Below are 23195 nucleotides of genomic sequence, written 5' to 3'. Positions count from 1 at the left end.
TGGTGCTTTTCTTTTTATTTAACACTCTCTCACATTCTAAATATATATAAATATAAATGTTGATTTAATTATTCACACTAATTCAGAACAATAAGATTATAATAATTAGAACAATTTAGATTTATTGTTTGGCAGGAACTCAAAATGTTTGTAAAGGAATGTCTCCACACAACACATTGGTGTTTGAATCTTTATGAAATAAACAAAATCAGTCTGTGGAGAGCATCACCACTATAGCATTTTTATAGGAAGATGTCTGGACCAAAAACAAAGAAAAATCAGATTGGAATCAAAGTGAAACATTTCAGGGAGGGATATGTAAACTGTTCCCATTTTGAGCATTATTGCAGACTCAATAATTAAGTATTGCATATTAAAATGCAGGGTGAAATCTATTTTCCTTTGCATCAACATACTCAATCTGACCTTCACAGTAAACATTTAAAATAGAGGCAGAATTAAGCCCTTTGGCTCATGACCTGCCCCATCATTCATTATGATTAGTGAATACAAAATTGAAAGAAACATAGATGGAGTCAGAAACTTTCCCCAAGGCAGATTAAAGCTAAGGAACACAGGTTTAAAGTATCATAGCTAAGGACCAGAAGGTTTAAAGTGGATATGAAGAAGAATGTTTTCGCCCACGCTCTGTGTGATGAAATTTCTCCTGATTTCATTTCTTAATGGCATACCCCAACATATGATGTACTTTAGGCTTTCAATAAAATTGCCTATTTGTGAATGAACTTTGAACAATTCCAGAGATACATAACTATTTAGAACAGAACCAGAGAGTTGTGAATCTGTGGAATTCTCTGGCACAGTAGGCGGTGGAGGCCAATTCGCTGAATGTTTTCAAGAGAGTGTTAGATTTAGCTCTTAGGGCTAAAGCGATCAAGGGATATGGGGGAAAAACAGGGACGGGGTACTGATTTTAGATGATCAGCCATGATCATATTGAATGGCGGTGCTGGCTCGAAGGGCCTAATGGACTACTCCTGCACACATTTTTCTATGTTTCTAACAATAATTACTCAGAAACCGAGGGAAAGGTATGGGCAGCAGTAAAGAAACATTTCAAAGCATCAGTTTGAAATAACTTCAGCTACAGATCGGACGGAACACTGAAATGCCCAGGGTTGAGATCTGGATCTGAAGCTAATTTAAATACAATATCCACATGTTTAAATGCTGCCCACTTTTATATCAGTTTTTGTATCTCCATTTGCATTCAATTTTCAGACACTGTAGCTTTCCCACTGTGGAAACAAAGGAAACTGGAAGAACGAAATTGAACATAAATGCTCAAAACTAATTCAAGCACAAAATACTGCCAATATTGGAAATCTGAAAACAAAAATAAAAAGTAACTATAAATGCGAGGAATAGTCAACGTGTGGAGAGTTAACATTTCAGATAAATTAGCTTTTCAGAACCAACGATGACAGACCACCTGACCATCTAACTAAAACAGATCTTGCAAAATCTATACTGCTTGCACTGTACAAGAATAAGAAATGGAAGCAGAAATAGGCTGTACAGCCCTTTGAGATTGCTCCATTATTTATCAAGGTCATGCTTGAACTTTTGTCTTAGTGCCATTTCCCAGCATTATGCCCACATCCCTTGATTCTCAGACGTCTATTGAACTCTGTTTTATATGAACACCACAACCTTGCTTCCTCAATTATCGGGGACAGGGAATTACTAAGGTTCACCACCCTCTGAGTGAGTAATATTTCATCTCAGTCCCAATCAGCCTACCCCTATTCTGAAACAGTGTTGCCTGGTCCCATTTTCCTCACCAAAAGAAAACATCCTCCCCTAACCTACCAAGCCTTCAATATTTCAATCAGATCTCCTCTCATTCTTCTGAACTCTAAGAAATATATTCCCATGAAACTGACAAACAATTTGCAAATAATCTAAGCTACAAAAAGATTTTATGTAAAACAATCAAATGGGACTGCAATTATCAATACTTGCCAATAAGAACAAATTTGCATTTGCGGTTTCCATTACAAATGTTTCCTGTGAAATTGCCAATTAAAACATAAGAATAAGACCACACTTGATACCTTTCAGATGGAGAATTGACATATATGCCTCCCATAACTATCACCCATGACCAAATGGTAATATTCTTTACTTTCTTGTCTCATGTTACCTCAAGCTTGAATGTTATAGACAATATTACAAGATCTCATTGTCATTTACATCCCGCCATCCCAAATCCCACTGTACAGAACTTTTTTCACATTAAATTAAGAAATCTAATCACTCTTCATGAAATTTCAAGCCTACATCCCAATACTCAGTGGTTGCAAAGAGAAACTTAGTTTGTTCAGAAACCAGTCTTTTGGATAATCATTGATCAAAACAAAAATCGATAATGTTTTTGGAATACTGCACACCAAGATCTAACTTGAGAATATCTACTGGAAATCCCATGGATCTGCATCCAAATTTTCCTATTTGAGCACATCAGCTACAGTATATTCCTGCATCACAGAGGGGATGCTTTGTGCGATTTTCCATAATGTAACCTCTTTTTTTTGTCCATTGAATTTCATGTTATAAATGGAGATGTGTATTGCTCATAGGAAGTATTAGGCCCCTCTGGGTGTGTCATCGATGTGCAAGGGAACCCTGATTACATTACAAGTAGAAGAGAAAAGGTTGTTGTTTTAATTAACTAGAAATGGATGTTGCATTGTTTGATAAATTATCATTGTGTAAATACCATTAGAAGATATTGCTTTGTCAGCTTCTAAAGCAAGTTCTTTAAGTGATCTCCCATTCAGAACTGGCAACTTGTGAACCTTGTTCAATTCCCTGTATATATTTTGTGTTTTGTTCCCATATAAATTCCGTAAGAGCGAACTTTTTCATGTTTCTTTGGGATTGATTTGTAAACTTTAGAAGAATGAATTTCTGTGACCGGATCTATCATATTTGCATATTGACAAAACTGTTTTCTAGTATTTGTTTTAAAACACATTAGGATCAAAAAATATTTACTTACTTTAATTTTTTTGTTTAGCTTGCAGCAATATCTGAATAACATGGCCATGTTCAGAGGTCCAAAATCTGCATAGAAACTAGAAAACAAACATGAACAAGGCCAAATATTTAACCAAGAAGTTCCTGATCAGGTTGACTGACATCAAGACTAAACACTTCTTTGCATCTAACAATGCCCCACCACTTTAAATCGTTACGACCATTCCGGTCAATCAGAGGCATCAATAAACATTCAACTTCCATGCAAAAAGAGAGTCGACAGTTCATTTTATTACTGAAACAAAAATCTTCAACATGTTTTTTAAATAACAAAACTATTTCCGTTAACGTTAAAACTTTAATTAAAACACCGATTCTTCAGTCATTCAGCATTGCTCTGACAGACGCAGGAGTAACTAATGTTTTCAACAGTTTACCGGAAATTGAAAATGAGAAGTCTAAACTGGTGGCTCCAACTCACTTTTCATACACAAGTTCATCGTCAACGCTAAAGTAGTGCGTGTTTGCGGTGTTTTTAGGTTTATGTCGAAGAATAGCAAAATACAGACGATCTGCAAAACAATGGAAAGATGATAATAATTAAAATTGCCCATAATGTTTTAAGAACAAGTAGTGAGTGTCCAGACAATTGCAAACACAGTCTCTCTTCCAGTACAGCCTAGGGATCACAGTCGGTCAGACGCATTGCGATAGGCTGCTAGCAAACTCCCAGCCATTTAAAATTTAAAACCGCCACACCTAAAATGTTTCCCCGAGTTTACGGAGCAGGAGGTTGCAAGTCAATTTCACACATTTAAAAATAGATCAAACTACTCAATGTCCCACCTTTTATAAACTCTGCCGCATTAAGAAGCTCCTCTCCATCCGCCATTCCCCAACTTAGAGAAAACCGAAACAAAAAGTTTCTGGCTCGCTCTATTCTGGCTGCAGAGAAACACTTAAGTACAAGCCCCGTCAGACAAGCTAAAAAAAGGAAAACGTCGATAATACACAGAGGACTCGTCCAAGGTCAACTTTGGTGCCATTTCATTCTGCGAGATTTTAAAAAATGCAACACGAGGCACTGCAGCACAAAAAGAAAAAGATAAGATAAAGTCGCGGGTTTGTTTAAAATGGTCCCACCGCCGCTAAAGTCCAAAAGTCAAACATTTTTACACTCCTCCCCTTTGCTCCGCTTTGCAAAGGGGAGGTGGCGCGTGATTGACACTGGCGAGGAGTAGAACACCAACCCGCCCATTGGAAGCAAGCAAGCCCTGGTACTTACCAAAGGAAACCACAGTTCATCAACAATCTGGTCTGTTTCAGTTCCATTGCGGAACTTCACGCCAGTGGAACTGTTGCACCGAAAGCCGAGGCAAGTTTCTTGTTTACTTTAGCTTAGTTTAGAGATACGGTTTGGAAACAGGCCCTTCGGCCCACCGAGTCCACGCTAACCAGCTATCACCCGCTCACACTGAAGAGCGAATAATAGCGAACATGGGCGTTTTCCTTTGTTTTATTTCAAATGGAGATTTTCAGATGATCAGAACTAATGATTGAACCCTGTCGACATTCAACAAACCGGTGGCATTGAGAAGAGAACATTTATTGTTGGGTGAAAGACCTAGAGTGCTGAAGGATTGTCTTTCACAATGAGGCGGTATCCCAATGGCTCTACATTGGAATCATTGCTTTTATTTCGAGATTTATTGAAGACCTGGGATTGTGTTTACTTTATATAGAGCAGAGTTTAAAATTCAATAAAGACAAAAAAAAAGTTATGGTGAGCTTTTGGCTTTCGATCTTTCAGTAACATCAGCGCAGATTCTCCATCGTTATGTTGCTGGCTAGTCGTTTGAATTCTTCGGTGTCCACAAATCTATTGGTCTGCCTTGTGTGTATGTAATTACTTCCCTTTGGGATAGAGGCTACTACAGACAACTCTAAACCGAGAACGAACTCGTGTTAGCCCTAAATAGCAGATTATGCTGCTTAATTCCAGGGCACACAGTATTAGATCATCTATCAGTCTTCTAAATGCCACATTCCTTGTTCACCTTTCCTTTGAGAGCAACGTCCATTTCCAGGGTTCAATGAAGCTACGCCGCTCTGCCGTCAAGGCAAGAACCCTTTACAACTAGCAGTCCTGAAAATTTATTTTTCGATACATTCTGAAACAAGGTGTTTATACTGAAGCTACACAAGGATGTGCCTAGTGCCAAGGATGGCCCATTGTTCTAGGTGGTATACATTTCAAAAAATTCTCTAGATTCCATTAAATAGGTTTTCATTTGAAGAAGAAGTGCAATGTTTCTGGATCAAAAGCATCTTTGTGGTGTTTCAAATGGTTGTCTTTACTGTGGAGACCAAAACAATTCATGTTGTTTGAAGTGTTATCTAGCCAAAGTCCTGTACAGGTGTTGCAAAACTTCCTTGCTCTTTTACTCCAAACCCATACAATAAAGGTTTGTGTAGGAAAAAAACTGCAGATGCTGGTTTAAATCGAAGGTAGACACAAAATGCTGGAGTAACTCAGCGGGTCAGGCAGCATCTCAGGAGAGAAGGTGACGTTTCGGGTTGAGACCCTTCTTCAGACTGATAAAGGCTTGTGAATGGCTTGATTGTACACACGCATATTTGACCTGATTGAATAGCACCCAAACAAAAGCTTTTCTCTCTATCTTGGTAACACTTGACAATGATACACCAGTATCAATGCTAAAAGGCTTCCCGATTACTTCCTATAAATTAGCTAATTTTCTGTTTTGCATACTGGCAAACTCCCAGATTCCTAGATACATCCACATTTATTAGTTTTGCTGTTTGCAGTTCATGTGCAATAGCTTCCATGCATGGGTGCTGTTAAATCATGAAGATTTTTTTGGAAACTTTAGAAGCCGGACACAAAGTAATCAATTAGCTTTAACAACAGAGTTTCAAATTGGGCAAGTGCATAAAAATGTTATGCAATGGGAAATAATCTCTAATTGAAGATTTACGAAGTTTGCTACAAAACAATAATTTGATATGAACAGGGCAATGAATATTAAGTATACAGTGAAGTATAAAGGGTATGTGAATGTCAACAGCGCATCAGTAGTTGCTGCCTTGAACTTTTTTTTGTCATTGCTTCTGTGCAGTCTTTTTGATTGTAAAGAGCATATAATAATTATGTCTTTGAATTGTGTTATTTAAATTTAACTTCTTTAAATTATTTAGGAATTTTCACAAAAGAACGTTCTCAAATGTCTGCATTAGCAAAAGAAAATATTAAGTTAGGGACAGAGTCACCATGGAATAAACTCACAGCTTAGCATAGCCAAATGGCAAAAAAAAAGCTAAACATATCCACAGATTTAATTTTAAAAAACATTTTAGATAGAAAGGGGTCAGAAAATAGTTAATGGACCAATGTTGCCCATTCAAAGAAATTGGTGAAGCACTATTATAAATTAAATGTGAAACGGATTGAAATGTAAAGTGGCAGATGATTAGCTGGAATATCTATACTTCAAATGCATGGAACCAGTCCATGGAACTGCAAAACAATTACCTTAACATCGGCAATTGGGAAAACAATGGAATCATCACTCAGAGGTTAATAGAAAGAAACATTAAAACGGAAATGATATAAGATAGTAAGCGCAGATTTAAATTGTCATGTTTAGTCAAGGTATTTTGATCCTTTGGATCACAAACGGATAGGATAGATAAGGTGATGCAATATAAATAACACATATGTAATTTTTTTTAAACTTTCAGAAATATACCATTAAGTAGACTCATGACAATCAGAACTCGCATAGTTATGATACAAGTAACAGAATGAACAGCATGTTGATGCAAAACTCTCAATTCTCAACCTGGAATTGAAGATGTTATGTCCAACATAAGACGAGGATATAATATTCACTCACAATTGCTATTGGAACAAATAATATAAACAGTTTAGACTTGGGAATCAGAATTTAAAAATTGCAGACAAGATCTGCAGAACTTGCAGAATTTGTGAGAAAGGGAGTGAATGGAGTATAATTATTACAGAGGAGGATTGCAATAAATTACGAGATAGCAATAGACACAAGGAATGGCAGATGTTGGCTTACAAAAAAAAACACAAAGTAATGTCCTGAAGTTACTCATTGGGTCAATAAATATCACTGGAGGTCATGGATAGGTGGTGTTTCAGGTCAGAATCTTTCTTCAGACTAATTGTTGTAGAGGGAGATAAAGCTGCCAGGGTGGTGGTGGGGCAAAGCATAGCAAGTGATTTGTGGATACAGTTGAGGGGCATGGGGTTGATCGGCAGATGGATGGACAAAGAATTCAGATGAAAACGAGATAAAAGGCTATAAGCTAATGAGAGAGGACACATTAAATGTGAAGCCAAAGGAAGAGATGGAGGTGGAGGAAGATGAAGATGAATGGGAAAGGGAGGGGACTCGTGGGAGAAATGGATGCACATCTGGATGGATCAAAGGGAAGTGAGAGAGGGGAATACAAAGCGGTGGGGGTGTTGGGGTGTTACCGACAACTAGAGAATTCAATGTTCATATTGTTGGGTTGTAAGCTATCCAAACTGAATATGAGGTAATGTTCCTCCAGTTTGTGGGTGTCCTCAGTCTGGCAATGGATGAGACCCAGGACAGAAATGTTGGTGTGAGAATGGGAAGGAGTATTAAACGGTTAGCAACCAGGAGATCCTGCAGGCTTAGGCAGACCAAGTGGAAGTGTTTGTTGACAAAGTCACCTAGTCTATGTATGATCTCGCCGATGTAAAGGAGTTCATATTGGGAGCACTGCATGTAACAGATGAGGTTAGAGGAGGTGCATGTGAGCCACTCTCTCACCTGGAAGGGCTGCTATGGTCCCTGGATGGATATGAGGGAGAAAGTATAGAGACATGTGTTACATCTCTGGCAGTTGTAGGGGAAAGTACCTGGGGAGGGAGTGGTTTGGGTGGGAATGGATGAGTGAACCAAGGAGTTGTGGAGGGAGTGATCTCTATGGGAAAAAAAGGGGATGGGTTTGGGTTATTACCTAAAACTGGAGAATTCAATATTCATACCATTGGGTTGTAAGCTGCCCAAGTAGAATATAATGGGGTGTTCCTCCTGTTGCTGGCTACCCCATACACAGGACTATAACAACACTTGCCTGCCAGATCTGGCTACTCCAGCTTCCCTTCAGCTGCCTGCTTTCCTAGACCTTGAGAAACCAAGCCAAGCAAAAGTCTGTCCAATATGCGACATGTACCCTTATTGGCATATCTAGCTCTAAAGCTATTTATTTTAAATTGTTTACTCCATCCACGTGGTTAATGTGATGGAGTATATTAATTAACATGAAAATGGGTATGTTCACTTCAGATTGAGACTGTTAAAAATGTGAGTGCTTCAACATTCTCATGGTCAAGATGGGACATAATTTTCACCTTGCCCATCCCATTGTGAAGCATTTTGGGATGTAATAGATGCAGTGCAGAAAACAGGTTGTTATTATTTTAGTCATTTTCAAATGGAAAGTATACAAAAAATATTAAATCATCACAAACAGAAAATTAGGCAAAATTTAGTGACCTAAAATGTGCAATCATCTCGACTACCAAAAACATTAATTTTCATTGTGATAGGATAGCAATAGCAATGTTGTTCTAAAATGTATTTTATAGACATCAGTGTCAAAGGATATAAATGTTCAGGACCTTAAATACTGACTATTATTCTGAATATTAAAATAGTCATCATGAAATTAAAATAAAGTCCTGATGTGAGACTTGTGCTGAATTTCGTTTAACCCTACATTTCTGGATAAGGGCTTCAACTCACATCTGACTACTGACAAACAGCCGAAAGGTATACATCCAAATTTTAAATTATTTTGCGTATATTTTTTGAAACAGAAAATTATACATGACAGCAAACTCATTTTCTATGGAGAACGGTGCTCCTTGTCTGCATTTTTATGTTATCAATAAATGAATACATTGTATTAATTTTGTTATTCAGCAAGTTTCTCCAGGTATTAAAGGACAATTGTTTGATTTTATTGTAACATTGTAGAACATTGAAAAGAAATTGTAAATTTTAAATAGAGGAGGTAGTAAAAAGAACAGGCTAAGACAAGAATGCATAGGAAAATTCTTTTTTTATTGAAAACTAAAATAGTCCAGAAGAATGTTACAACAGAGCAAAAGAGAGATACAGGTTGGAAATAGGCCTTTAGCTCTGTGCGTGTGTGTGAACCATCAAGCACTCATTTTTGCACTAATCCTACCTAACCCACTTTATTCTCCCCACATTCCCATTAAAATGTCAGATTCTACCACTAAGATAATGCACTAGGGGCAATTTACAGTGGTCAATTAACATATCAACCTGTACATCTTTGGGATGTGGGGGGAAATCGGAATGCTCATAAGAAACCCATGCTGTTCCGAGGGGTCTGTGGAAACTCCACACGGATGGCACCAGAGGTCAGGATCGAATCCGTCACTGAAACTATACGGCAGCATCTCTATTAGCTGTGCCACTATGAAGTCCAGGATAAAATGAAAATATGAGAGCACCCGAGGCTGAGACTCTGGTACTTTACTGTACCACTCTGTGTTGAGTACTCTGCTATTTTATAAATGGGATATTCATTTCAGATTCTGTTCACCTAAAGTGAATGATAAATGAATCTGGAGCAGTTTTTCTGGTGTTCAGGTCAAAAATTATCTCTCAACAAACATCACAAGAATTGAATATTTGATCATCAATCAGCAAACTGCTGTTTGTGGGATCCAACTGTGTGAAATTTGCAACCGGAAAGCAACTCTAACTACAAAAATTAATTAAATGTAGTGCTTTGTTGCATGCTGAAATTTTGAACATTGCTAAATAATTTTAAATTCATTTCAACAGTCCAAATCCACATCAATAATTTTGTAAACATCAGAAGTGGGTCATGCCACTGAAGCCATCTGTTCAACTCATAAACATTTCAACTGATAGGCCAGGCTGGCACAATTTAACATCATCAAACATCTAAAGATAAAATGCTTTTTAACAATAACTGATCATGATTTTTCACCTGCATTTCAATTTTAATACAAATTGATTGTTAAATCAGTGCACAATCCTTCTAAAGGGGATATATTGTAATAACTATTTTTTTCTTGCAAGTCTGAGAATTCAGTTTTGTTGAATGTAAATTTGTTCTTGCTAAAGGAGATGAGATTAGTTGGTTGGGCAGGAAGAAAAATCATATTTGCGACGTAATTATATTGATGTAAACAATGTTTTATGATGGTGAGGAAAATATATGTTGTAATGAGTATTTATAACATCAACCTGCTCCTTCTTCTCCAAAGCCACCAAAACCCAAAATTACGTAAAAATCAATTTTTCGGTCCACTTGTTTGCAAGAGCTATGCTACCAAAATCGTTGTTACGGCATAATGTGAAAATTCACTGGTGTGTATCACCATCTGGGCTGGTCGTAATGCTGATCAAAAGCAATGTTCTGCACAGAAACAGACTCAATATAGAGCAGTACTTAATTGGTATTTAATTCTCCCACATCAGCAGCATTCTAAGAGAACCACTGACATCATGTGCTGACAGTTCTTGTGTGATATAAATGACCAAAAAACCTAGTAGAGACAAGTTAAAATAGTGAGTAACTATAATATGTATATACTTTTCCTCGTGATGGCAAGATTAATTGTCCATTATTCCTTATTTTCTTGTTCACTCTCTTTTATGATGTTTTAAAAAATACTGTCCCGATTTGTGTTCACCATTAATAGAAGGATGTCACTGCAGTGTATTCTCCCACACTGATGTAGAAAATCATTGGCACAGTAGGAGGTGTACAATGGGTCATTTTGGTTTGGAAAACATTGCAGCAAACCTCAGCAGCACCCGAACACCAATAAATTGGGCTAATCAGTGGCATTTACACACTGCCTTTCATCACAGTGCCATTGTAGGGTACATGAAGGAGATCATCAGGAAAGTCAATGGCTGGGACTAGAGAAGTGGCACGGAAGAAAAGATACATGATAGTCCAATCTCAGCCCAAGGTTTGGGGCTGATGGACGGGGTTAGAGGATGATCAGAGTTAGAATTGGGTTCAGAGTCATTGGCAACGGGGTAGGACCAGGAGTAAGACCACTGAGGAGCGTGTTTGGTGAGGGAAAAAGTTAAGTTTCAAGAGGGGAAGAAGGATTGTTTGAAGAGAGGGAAGTTACAGTGGGTTCCCCAGGCTCCTTTTTACTCAGCCTATAAATAAGTATGACAAGTTGATTTAGCTTGTAAACATTGTTTTGATAAGTGAGCATCCCGCATGATCCCTGGTGATCAACAATATCCCTTCAAGCATGAGTTCATGAAAATGTCAAGAACACCACTGGGTAAAATTGTTGGGAAAATATCCAAACACAATAGTTGATTCCAAGTTGAAACCAGTGAAGCTGATAAATAATTTTCAACAAAAAGCAATGTCTTTTTTTAAAACATCAACGGAGCTCCCATGTTATTGTTCACAAGGAGTCACAGCAAAATTATATCAAAATGTGTACAATCGTAAGATCCTAATTGATAGTAGAATTAGGCCATTCGGCCTATCAAGTCTACTCCGCCATTCAATCATGGCTGATCTATCTCTCCCTCCTAACCCCATTCTCATGCCTTCTCCTCATAACCTCTGACACCCGTACTAATCAATGTCCAAAGTACATCCACATTTCAGATATGCACCCCCATTGCTTCAGCCTGCTCATGCCCCACCAAATTTCTTTCTTTCTAGTTTGACTCCATCCTTTCTCCAATGGGAAACCCTTTCTCACTAATATACATGACACTATAACAATCTCCAGTCCCATGGTCCCAAATGGTTTATCCGCACCATGGGTGTACTAATTCATTTATACTCCATTCCATACCCGGACGGCCAGAGCGCTCTCCGCTTCTTTCTTGAACAGAGGTCCTCAAGTTCCCCTCCACCAACATAGTCATTCACTTGGCTGAACTTGACGTCAGATTAAACAACTTCTTCAACCCAGCTCACTTTGTTTGGATCAATGGTATAAGCATAAGCATTCACATGAGCCAAGGCTAACTCTGTCGTTTTGTGGGATATGTGGAACAGTCTCTGTCACTTTATCTTTTCAGGATCAGTTCCTGTGGATTGGAGGGTAGCTCATGTTGTCCCACTTTTTAAGAAAGGAGGGAAAGAGAAAACAGGAAATTATAGACCAGTTAGCCTGACATCGGTGGTGGGGAAGCTGCTGGAGTCAATTATAAAAGAAGAAATTGCAGAACATTTGGAAAATGATCACTAATGTGACCACGATTTCTAGAGCCACTTCCTTAAGCACCATAGGATGCAGACCTTCAGGCCCCGGGGATTTATCAACTTTCAGTCCCATCAGTCTACCCAACACCATTTCCCGCCTAATGCGAATTTCCTTCAGTTCCTCCATCACCCTAGGATCCCTGGCCACTAAAACATCTGGGAGATTATTTGTGTCTTCCTTAGTGAAGACAGATCCAAAGTACCTGTTCAACTCATCTGCCATTGCCTTGTTCCCCATAATACCTGCTTCTGTCTTCAACGGACCCACATTTGTCTTAACTATTTTTTTCCTCTTCACGTACCTAAAGAAGCTTTTACTATCCTCCTTTATATTCTTGGCTTGCTTACCTTCGTACCTCATCTGTTCTCCCCGTATTGCCTTTTTAGTTATCTTCTGTTGCTCTTTAAAAGAGTCCCAATCCTCTAGCTTCCCGCTCATCTTTTTAATGTTATACTTCTTCTCTGCTCTAGCCGAGGTGTGGAGCAAGCAGCCAACTAGGATGCATCACCCATGGTCAGCCATGACCCAGGGGGCCTAAGACTTCTCTTTTATTTTTATACTGTCCTTGACTTCCCTTGTCAGCCACGGTCGCCTCTTACTCCCCTTAGAATCTTTCTTCCTCTTTGGAATGAACTGATCCTAAACCTTCTATATTATTCCCAGAAATATTTGACATTGTTGTTCCCCGTCTTCCCTGCTAGGGTCTCTTTCCAGTCAACTCTGGCCAGCTCCTCCCTCATGCCTCCATAGTCCCCTTTGTTCAACTGTAGTGCTGACACTTCCAATTTTCCCTTCTCTCTCTCAAATTGTAGATTAAAACTTCTGCCTCCAACCTTCCTATTTTACTGAGAACTTCCTAACATACACCCACTCCTTGACTATGACCAACGAGCTCTGCCTTCGTAAAAATATCTATCTCCACCTCCGTTACAGCTCATTTACTGATGCCACCCTCAATCATTGTTTGAGACTCCACCACTCATATGCTCAACCAGCCTTTCTTTCATATGTGTAGGAAGGAACTGCGGATGCTGGTTTACACCGAAGATAGACGCAAAATGCTGGAGAAGGGTCAGACTGAAGAAGGGTCTCAACCCGAAATGTCACCCATTCCTTCTCTCCAGAGTTGCTGCCTGTCCCGCTGAGTTACCCAAGCATTTTGTGTATTTCTTTCATATTATACAAAGAAAACTTGAGCTCATATAATTTTTTACTGCCACAGATTCTAATGTACCCAGTTCTAGTCACCCATTTTTTCCTCCTTTTCACCTCTAGCCTTAGTCACAATCTCATCTATCTACTAATTAACACCCCTTCCCCCCACCACCTAACCTGAATCCATTAATCACTTGCCTGGCTTTACCCCACCCCACCTCACTTTTCCACCCCCCACAGCCCCATCCATCAGTCTGAAGGATCCCAACCCAAAACATTGTCCATCCATTCCCAACACATATGCTGCTTGATCCACAAACACTTTGTTTTTTTTCTCTCTCAAGATTCCAGCATCGGCAGTCTCGTGTGTCTCTTTGTTATGTTCAAAATTTTTATTTTCAAAATCCATTCCCACCGTTCCCCATCACGATAATCTCCTCCAACCCCATAGCTCCCCACTGTTCCTCTGCTCCTTTAGTTTTGGTCTCTTGTGCATTTCTGATTTTAAATGCTCCACCAGGGTGTACTCTGTTTCAGCTCTCGAATTTCCTCTCTAAACCCTTCTGCCTCTCACCTTATTTAAGGTGGCCTTAAACCCACGGCATTGTTTTTAAATTTATTACATGGCTTGATGTTGTGTTTTGTTTGATAATGCTCCTGTGTTTCATGGCCATCCAATGTTAAAGAAAGTCACTCACAAGGAACCTATATGTCTTGCTTGAACTATGACCTAAAACACCAAGACCCTCATGGACAGACGCTACAATGATAGAGCTGAACATTATCCCACTATTGTAGCCCAGAACCTCAAAGATATTTCAACATTGACATTGCTGCTCTGAGGAGACATAATGGTTGGATAAAACCAGCTGAATCAACATAACATTCTAATCATGGCCATTTTCAAGGTCCAATTTCAGTGATTACAGCGGGATCCTTATGCTGTCTGGCACAGGGAATGTCATCACAGCAATTATCCTCAATCACTTCCTCCCAGTGGCCAAAAAGCTCCTTCCTGAATTGTAAATATAGATTGAATAAGCTTTTCACTGTACAGCTAGTCCAAGAAAAATGTAGGTAGCAGATCTCTGAATACCTCACAAAAACCTTTAATTCTATACATTGAGATGGATAATCGATCCTTCGATTAGGACATGCTTCAGGCCTGTCCTAAAAAAATCATCACTATTCTCTGACTCCTCCACAATTGCATGCAAGCCATGATTCTCACCCATGCACCAACGATATAATCCATTCACAGTGCTGCCTGGGGTCAAGTAAGGCTGTGCCATTGTACTAAATCTTGTCTCCATCCTTTTCGCTGCAATACTTCACCTTTTCTCAATCTCCCCACAAGAGTGTTAATCCAATGGTTCAGTATAAAACTGTCTAATGTTCGCATCTCCATTCCAGATCCATGTTCACAACTTTATCTGTCAAATTACAATATGCTGATAACACTTGCATAAATGCACATATGATAATGAGTCCGAAACCATTGCTGATTCTTTCAGCAAATTGTTCTAACGTGCTTATTTTCTAATGAACTTGGATGGTTCCCTTTGCCAAACTGGCCCCACGCCCATTATTAACCCCTGATAATCAAGACCCAAGTCAAGTCAAGTCAAATTTATTTGTCACATACACATACACGATGTGCAGTGAAATGAAAGTGGCAATGCCTGCGGGTTGTGCACAAAAAAGAATTACAGTTACAGCATATAAATAAAGTTAATAAGTTACTATTAGTGTCGACAAAAATGTAGTCTCTGGGGTTATAAAAGTTGACAGTCCTGATGGCCTGTGGGAAGAAGCTCCGTCTCATCTTCTCCATTTTCGCAGCGTGACAGCGGAGGCGTTTGCCTGATCGTAGCATCTGGAACAGTCCGTTACTGGGGTGGCAGGGGTCCCTCATGATCTTGCTTGCTCTGGATCTGCACCTCCTGATGTATAGGTCCTGCAGGGGGACGAGTGTAGTTCCCATGGTGCGTTCTGCTGAACGCACTACTCTCTGCAGGGCCATCCTGTCCTGGGCAGAGCTGTTCCCAAACCTGACTGTAATGTTGCCGGACAGGATGCCCTCTACAGCCCCAGAGTAGAAGCAATGAAGGATCCTCAGAGACACTCTGAATTTCCTCAGTTGTCTAAGGTGGTAAAGGCGCTGCTTAGCCTTACCCACCAGTGCGGCAATGTGCGTTGCCCACGTCAGATCCTCTGTGATGCGGACTCCCAAGTATTTAAAACTGTTCACCCTATCCACAATAGACCCATTTATCTCCAGTGGCGTGTACGTCCTTGGATGTTTAGCCCTTCTGAAGTCCACAATCAGCTCCTTTGTTATAGTGACATTCAAGAGGAGGCTATTGTCCTGACACCAGAGTGCCAGATCAGCCACCTCCTCCCGGTAGGCCTTCTCATCGTTGTTGGAGATCCGGCCCACCACCACAGTGTCATCAGCAAACTTGATGATGGAGTTTGAGCTGAACCTGGCCCCACAGTCATGTGTGTACAGGGAGTACAGTAGGGGGCTAAGGACGCAGCCCTGGGGGGATCCTATGTTCAGGGTGAGGGAGCTAGATGTGTGTTCCCCCATCCTGACCACTTGGGGCCTGGCAGTGAGAAAGTCCAGGACCCAGGCACACAGAGGGGTGCTAAGCCCCAGTTCCAGCAGCTTCTCAACCAGTCTGCTGGGGACTATTGTGTTGAATGCTGAACTAAAGTCAATGAACAGCATCCTCACATAGCCCCGCTGGCTGTCCAGATGAGAGAGAGCGGTGTGTAGAACCTGGGAGACCGCATCATCCGTGGACCTGTTCGGACGGTATGCGAACTGTAGTGGGTCCATGTTGCGAGGAAGGAGGGCGCAGATGTGCTTCTTGACTAGCCTCTCAAAGCATTTCATGACAACCGAGGTGAGGGCCACCGGTCGGTAGTCATTTAAACACGCTGGAGAGGCATTCTTTGGCACCGGTACAATGATGCATCTTTTGAAGCATGCAGGGACCATGGACTTTGCCAAGGAGAGGTTGAATATTGTGGTGAGCACTGGAGCAAGCTGAGTAGCACAAGACTTTAGTACTCGCCCAGATATACCATCTGGGCCTCCAGCTTTCCTCGTGTTCACACGCGTCAGAGCCCACCTCACCTCATGCTCGGACACCGAGAATGTGTGCACATCCCCGGCGGTGGATCCCCCTCCAGCCTCGCTAGCCAGCGCCCCTTCGGTGCTGTTTTTAGACGGCGAGCTGGTGGTGTTACCCGTCTCAAACCGTGCGTAAAAAGAGTTCAGGTCATCAGCTAAGGAGGAGCTGGCACTTCCGGTTGAGGGGGTGCTGGACCTGTAGCTAGTTATAGTCCATAGCCCCTGCCAAAGGCGCCTGGTGTCCTGCTGCTCCATCTGTGACTCCATCTTGTCCCGGTACCTCCTTTTTGCATCCTTCACTGCCCTTCGCAGTCGGTAGGACTCTCCCTCGTAGTCGTCCATGTTGCCGGATGCCAGGCCGGAGTTGTAAGCAGCGGTGCGAGCATTCAAGGCCACGCGAATAGACCTGTCCACCCAGGGTTTTTGGTTAGGGAAGATACTGACCCTTACCGTGGGGATGATGGTATCAGCTATCCATAATCAGGAGCCACCTTTCAGCAAGGGCAGATGTTGGTGATAAAATTCAACACCAGCTCCAATAATCCAGCAGTTTCTAGCAACAGGGAGAAAAAGTGTTTGGAGTCCAAACACTTAAATTAACCTCAAGATCTATTGAGCAGCAGTGAAATCCCCTCCCATCCCACTTGTTGAATGTCGAAAAAATGTAAAGGCCTTTCAATTTAATCAGAACATAAAAATGGTAATACCATTTGGTGAAAGAAGCAGTAATGGCTTGGGGCTCAGTATCATATGTGCAGAGACATGGTCCATGCACAGTAGATACTTTACGTACTGGAGAGCTATTATTGCTACTGCTGAATCCTCCAAAATCCACTGGCAATATGTGCACTCCAATAATGACCTCCTCTCCCTGGCCAAACACTGAAGGTCTGATCGCACTCAACCTGCTCTGGTAGGGTTACTTGGGATGGGAGGGGAACTCTTCTGCATACCTGATGCCAGACTGGTAGACTGGCATACCTGATGCCAGACTAAAATGTACGTTATTCCGAGCAAAAAACAGACTGCTGGAGGAACTCAGCCGTGCAGGGAGTATCAGTGGAGGGAAATGGCCAGACAATGTTTCGGGTTAGGACTCTTCTTCAGATAAATGGAGCGGGCATGACCTGAAATATTGTCTGTTCATTTCCTTCTGCAGATACTGCCTGAACTGCTGAGTTCCTCCATCTGTCAGGTTTTTTTTTGCTTAATATTTCAGCATCTGAAGTCTCCCCTGTCTACACTATTCTCACCTAGAATGTGGCAAGTAATTTCCAGGAGAGAAAAAAACGTTTCAGAGATCTCCTCGCTCTTGGGAATCTCTGACCTGTGATCTTTCAACTAGCAGAGAAGCATCCAGGAAGCTCCAGAATCTCTCTGACATTAACACCAGGAGGCTAAGTGCAACCAGCAGAGAGAAGACAACCATCCAGTCGCCATGAATGCCTTATCAAGCACCACCTGCCCCATCTCTGGCAGAGTATGTCATTCCCACAGAGCACACGGCCATCTCAGAACCCAGAGATCAGAGGGGTTGCCTGTGGAAGCATCTTGAGATGTTATAAGTGGCTTACAATGGAATTAGTTGCTACTTGGGAAAAGCAAAAAAATACTGAGTGATTACCCATGTATACTTTCCAGGAATGGGCAATGACATGAGCTGTTACAACACATACCCCTGGGAGTGCACTGTCTGATGAGACTTTGAGCTTATAAAGATTTTGAAAATTTACATGCTTATGGGAATGAGAATAGACCTCACATGATACCATTTTCCGAAGATTTTTTATGGATTGGAGAATTTTGCACCATATCCTTGTTTATATTTGTCCTGTATGCAAATACCTTTATTGCAACATAATGAATTGATTTGATATTGGGATTCATTAAATTAAATTGAAAATAAATAATCCACAGCATGCTCAAGCAGAAAAGAGGATGAGGAAGAATTATAGTCTTTTAGAGTTCAGCATAAGGTTTCTGGACCTCATTCAAGTAATTCACGCCAGGCACCCGGGTTAATAATTTTGGGCTGCATACAGCACCCTCTAATGGTGTATTGCCTAATGTTGATTCAAAATAGAAAAATAACCAGGATTGAGAATTTAATATGGTTAAAGAATATAGATCACGATCATAATCTTTGATCTGACAGTTTTATTCAAATTTATAAACTTAATATGTTATACATTTTGTAAATAGTGGTACATTTGGATTTTCAGAAGTCCTTCGATAACATGCCACAAGGCTATTAAATTAGGGTACATGCATTAAGGGTAATAGACTGGCATGCGCAGGGAATTAGTTTTTAGAAGCAGTAAATAGCAAAGCTGGTCATTTTTCAGTTGGGTAGCTGTGACTGGTGAAGTCGCCACTAGTCACAGCCTCCCAACTAATATATCCGAGTTTTCTGATTTTGCAAAGCTAGACGACAGTATGTGAGGTGGATGCAGGGAGGCTTCAGGAGGCTACAGTCAGGCTAAGTGGAGGCTGATGGAACATAGTATAATGCAGACAACAGAGTCAAAGAATCACTGGGACATGCATTGTGGAAGTCCACATTAGTCATCAAGTACCTATCTATACAAATTCCAATTTCCAGCATTCAACCTGTGACCTTAATTACTATGTCACTTCAAGAGCTCATCTGACTACTCTTTAAATGTTGTGACAGTGCCTATTTCCATCCTCACATCAGGCAGAACATTCCAGATTGCAATCACTCTCTGGGTGAAAAAAATCTTTAAACCTCCTTTAAATCTCTTGGACATCTCTGGCAAGGGAAACATTTTTGACTATTTACCTTATATATGCCCCGCATAATTTTGTATACCTCAGAAATCCCTCTTCAGCCTTCTCTACTCCAAGAAAAACAAATCCATCCATCCTATCTGGTACCACCCTTAGCTTAATTATTCCATTCAAAGCTACATCACAATGAATCTCCTCCAATTCTCTCTTCCAAACTATTTACAATTTAATCACATCTTTCCAATAAATAATGTACTTTCAGGGATCCTTAGAAATGTACGTCAAGATCACGTTGTTCATTACCACTTATTGGACCCTACCACTTGCTGTGTATACCCTAGCCTTATTAGACTGCCACCTCATATACACCATTCTGTATGCAAAGACTGCCCTCTTTACACTTACACCACCATTTTTTGTTGTAATTTGCAAAGTTACTATCCAGGTCATCTTCATTCACATCCAGATCATTAATATATGTTGGATCCCAGCACTGATCCCTGTGGTGCACCACTGTCACAGAATACCAATCAAATATACAACCTTCAACCTCAGCTTCCTATCACCAAAACAATTTCAGATTTACATTATTAGCCTGTACCCTATGGGTCTTAACTTTTGTCCAGTCTCCCATGTGAGACCTTTTCAAAGACTTTACTTACATACATGTAGACAACATCAAATGCACTAGACTCATTGACATGCTTAGTCACCCCTTTGAAAAATCCCATTATTTGCCATTGCTAAGCAATTCTATCACTGATCTATCCCTGCTTTTCCAAGAGCAGATTAATCCTATACTTCAGAATCTTTTTCCAATATTTCCCTTCCACTGATGTTAGACAAAACATCCTGTAATTAGCCCTAGTTATCCCTGCTGCTCTTCTTGAATAAAGGTACCAGACTTGCTATCCTCCAATTATCTGGCACTTCTGTTGCCAGAGAAGACTAGAAAATATCTCTCAGAGCTCCAGTAATCTTTTTATGACAGCCTGGGATATATCTCAATGGGCCCAAGGGATTTAATGTAACCACTCTAAAGCTCGCTAATACATCTAATACATTCTCCCCTCCTGTGGAAATTTACTCATGTATTCCGCAATCTTCTCCCAGAACTGCAATGTCCTTCTACTTAGCGAAAAAATTGAAATATTAATTTCAGACCTTCTCTACATCCCCTGGCACCATGCAGATTATCACTTTGGTAGCAATTGCAAGCCACTCTTTCCCTGATTACTCACTTGCCATTAATATTAGCCTCCTATTTTAAGTGGCAATCTGCATATTCCGTAGAGCCTCACCCATTTTCCATTCTGTAAAAATGTCATTAGCCACCTCTATCTTCCTTCATCCGGTTCTCAATATCCCTTGTCATAGTGATTCTTTGGACTTGTTAGCCTTACCTTACCCTGAACTCTCATGCTTTCATTTTTGAAAGCCTTCCACTGGTCGCTGTAGACTTACCTGCAAGTATCTGCTCCCAGTAAACTTTTTGTTCTATTTTATCGTATAGAAATTAGCCTTCCCTCAATTTTGGGCTTGAATTTCTCGTCTAACTTTGTCCTTCTCCTTAACAATTTACAAGTTTGCTCACAATCTCTGAAATGTTCTCCCTCATTTGTTTCTCTTGCCAGTGACTCTCCCAGAGATCAGACCCAGTATTACCCCTTCTATAGCAGGTCTATCTGAAACCAGAATATTTTAAAATGGTAATTGATTGAAAGGCATTGGTTGTCGGAGATATAATAACTAATGGTCAGTACTCAGGTTCCACAAGCAATTAGGGAGGCAATTCACATGTTGCAAAAGACAATTTACAGTAATCATAAAGAGCACTGGTGACACTGTATCTGGAATATTGTGTACTGATTTTGTCTCCTTGACAAAGGAAGACTGTGGGATGAAGGAAATGCAACAAAGACTTGCTAGATTTATTCTTGAAACTGGGGATTGGAGAATGGCCTGTCCTTATAAGAGACATTGTGCAGACTGGGCCTGTACTCTCGAGTTCAGAAGAATGAAGAACTATTGCATTCAAACGTACAAAATTCTAACAGGACCTGACAGGATAAATGCAGGAATGAAGTTTCATCCGATGTACCAATCGGCCATTCACCATAGAGCAAAGAAGAATTCTCTTCACAAAAAAAAAGGATTTACGAAAGCAGATAATATCTAGATTATCAGTCTTGTGGTCCTGATAGCAAACAAAACATTCACATGGTACAATTATTTGAATGGATAACTATACCGGGGTCACTCCATTTTGCTGTCCTCACCTTTATGGAAGACACAATGTGTCGAAAGTTATTTATCAGTTTACTCGACTGGCATTATTATTTTGCTGAAATTATTTTCAGAGACGTTTAAACATCGTATGTACTCAAACTTTAAAATGCAAAATTTTTCTCGCATCTGAAATCATTACTCATGAAAAACATGTCACTAAATAAGACTGCAGAAAACTTCGGGGAAATGTTTGCGCACAAAGAAGACAACCGACGATTTTCACAACAAACATCATGTTGCATGTACATCCAGTCCATGCAAAATGGTTACAGTAGCAAGATCTCTCTGGACCAGTCCCTCATTTAAACAGTGACAGTCAATGACAACCCCATTTTTAGCCACGGCTTTAAAACACAGCGCCGAGTGCTTGCAGAACCAACTCTTTCGGCGTTTAAGTCTCATTAGTTTTATTCAGGAAGAAAGATAATCGCTTCCCTGGCAACATAAACAAAACAAATGACTCCCAGCTACAATTTTCAACTGCCTTGTGATCCATCTGGGTTACTGTAACGTGCCATTGGGCTGGCTGCTGTGCAATAAGTGGGATGGGCATTTATATATTTGAAATAAAATACATTTGTTTTGCCTTCCAGTCGGTGACCGTTGTTTGATATTTTAATAATAGTTGAGAGGAGAAGCAACAATATATATATGCATATACATAAAAGATGGATGAAGCAATTGCCTCTTCACAGAACTTGTTTATAGTCCGCCTCACATTTAGCAGCTGTCCCTGCATCAGCCCCACCGGCCACAGTAAGCGACGCCGCTCCCCTCCCTCCCCCTCTCCCCCTCCCTCTCTCCCTCCCTCCCTCTCTCCCCCCTCCCCCTCTCCCTCTCCCCCCTCCTCTCCCCTTCCCTCTCTCTCCCTCTCCCTCCCTCTCTCCCTCCCTCTCTCCCCCCCTCTCCCTCTTCCCATCTCCCCCTTCCCTCTCCCCCTGCCTCTCCCCTCCCTCTCTCCCTCACTCTCCCCTCGCTCTCCCTCCAGCGCACTTGCTCGCCTCACCTTGCAGACGGATGTAAACATCGCTGCCCGCCGCCGCCTGCTGCTCCTCCTCGGGTTTCTTCCTCACTGAGCGCCGCTTGGACACGCACCCTCTGCGCTTCTCGTTTTTCCTCTTCATGACGCCCGGAGCTCCCCCGGCCCCGCTTCACATCGGCTGCCCACCGGTGGCAGATGCCCATGCAGAGCGGCGGCCGGGCCCCCCCATCCCCGCCCCTCTCCCCACTGTAGCCGCGGGTTTCCCTGCTGCAGCAGCGGGCTCTCGCCGCCTCCTCCACCTCCTCCTCCTCCTCCTCCACCCGTTGCGCTGCTCTGGCTGAGTGACGCGCACACGGGAGGCCGGCACAAGGGCAGGGCATTAGAGACACACCGTGCAAGTTGGCCGATTCCCTGCCCCTTCCAAAGAAAACATGCAGCACCAAACTCTGCCTGCCACCGACGTGCGCCCTCGAAATGGATGGGCCGTCCGGGAAATTACTATCAAGGGGGGTTGGCAACCTGTTATATAT

General features: G+C 41.2%; 1 protein-coding gene across 4 annotated transcripts in view; it reads right to left on the bottom strand.

The window, feature by feature from the left end:
- The window catches only part of LOC144592000 (dual specificity protein phosphatase CDC14C-like), a 92408-nt gene extending 69524 nt beyond the window's left edge, over positions 1-22884 (bottom strand). For 3 of the 4 annotated variants that reach the window (XR_013547056.1, XM_078396140.1, XM_078396142.1), the window contains exons 1-3: positions 22690-22884; positions 3485-3575; positions 3026-3101 (exon numbers count right to left, since the gene is read on the bottom strand). Coding sequence is in view for 3 of the 4 variants with exons in the window: in XM_078396140.1 (XP_078252266.1) it covers positions 3026-3101; positions 3485-3575; positions 22690-22807 (285 nt within the window). In the remaining variant the exon portion in view is untranslated. Of the gene's footprint in view, positions 1-3025; positions 3102-3484; positions 3576-3849; positions 4142-22689 lie in introns of those variants that run through there. The other variant, XM_078396141.1, reaches the window with a different exon arrangement.
- Positions 22885-23195: the final 311 nt, after the last annotated feature.

The sequence above is a fragment of the Rhinoraja longicauda genome, chromosome 3, assembly GCF_053455715.1.
Source record: "Rhinoraja longicauda isolate Sanriku21f chromosome 3, sRhiLon1.1, whole genome shotgun sequence".
Taxonomy (NCBI): domain Eukaryota; kingdom Metazoa; phylum Chordata; class Chondrichthyes; order Rajiformes; family Arhynchobatidae; genus Rhinoraja; species Rhinoraja longicauda.
This window is presented reverse-complemented; position numbering and strand designations above follow the sequence as displayed.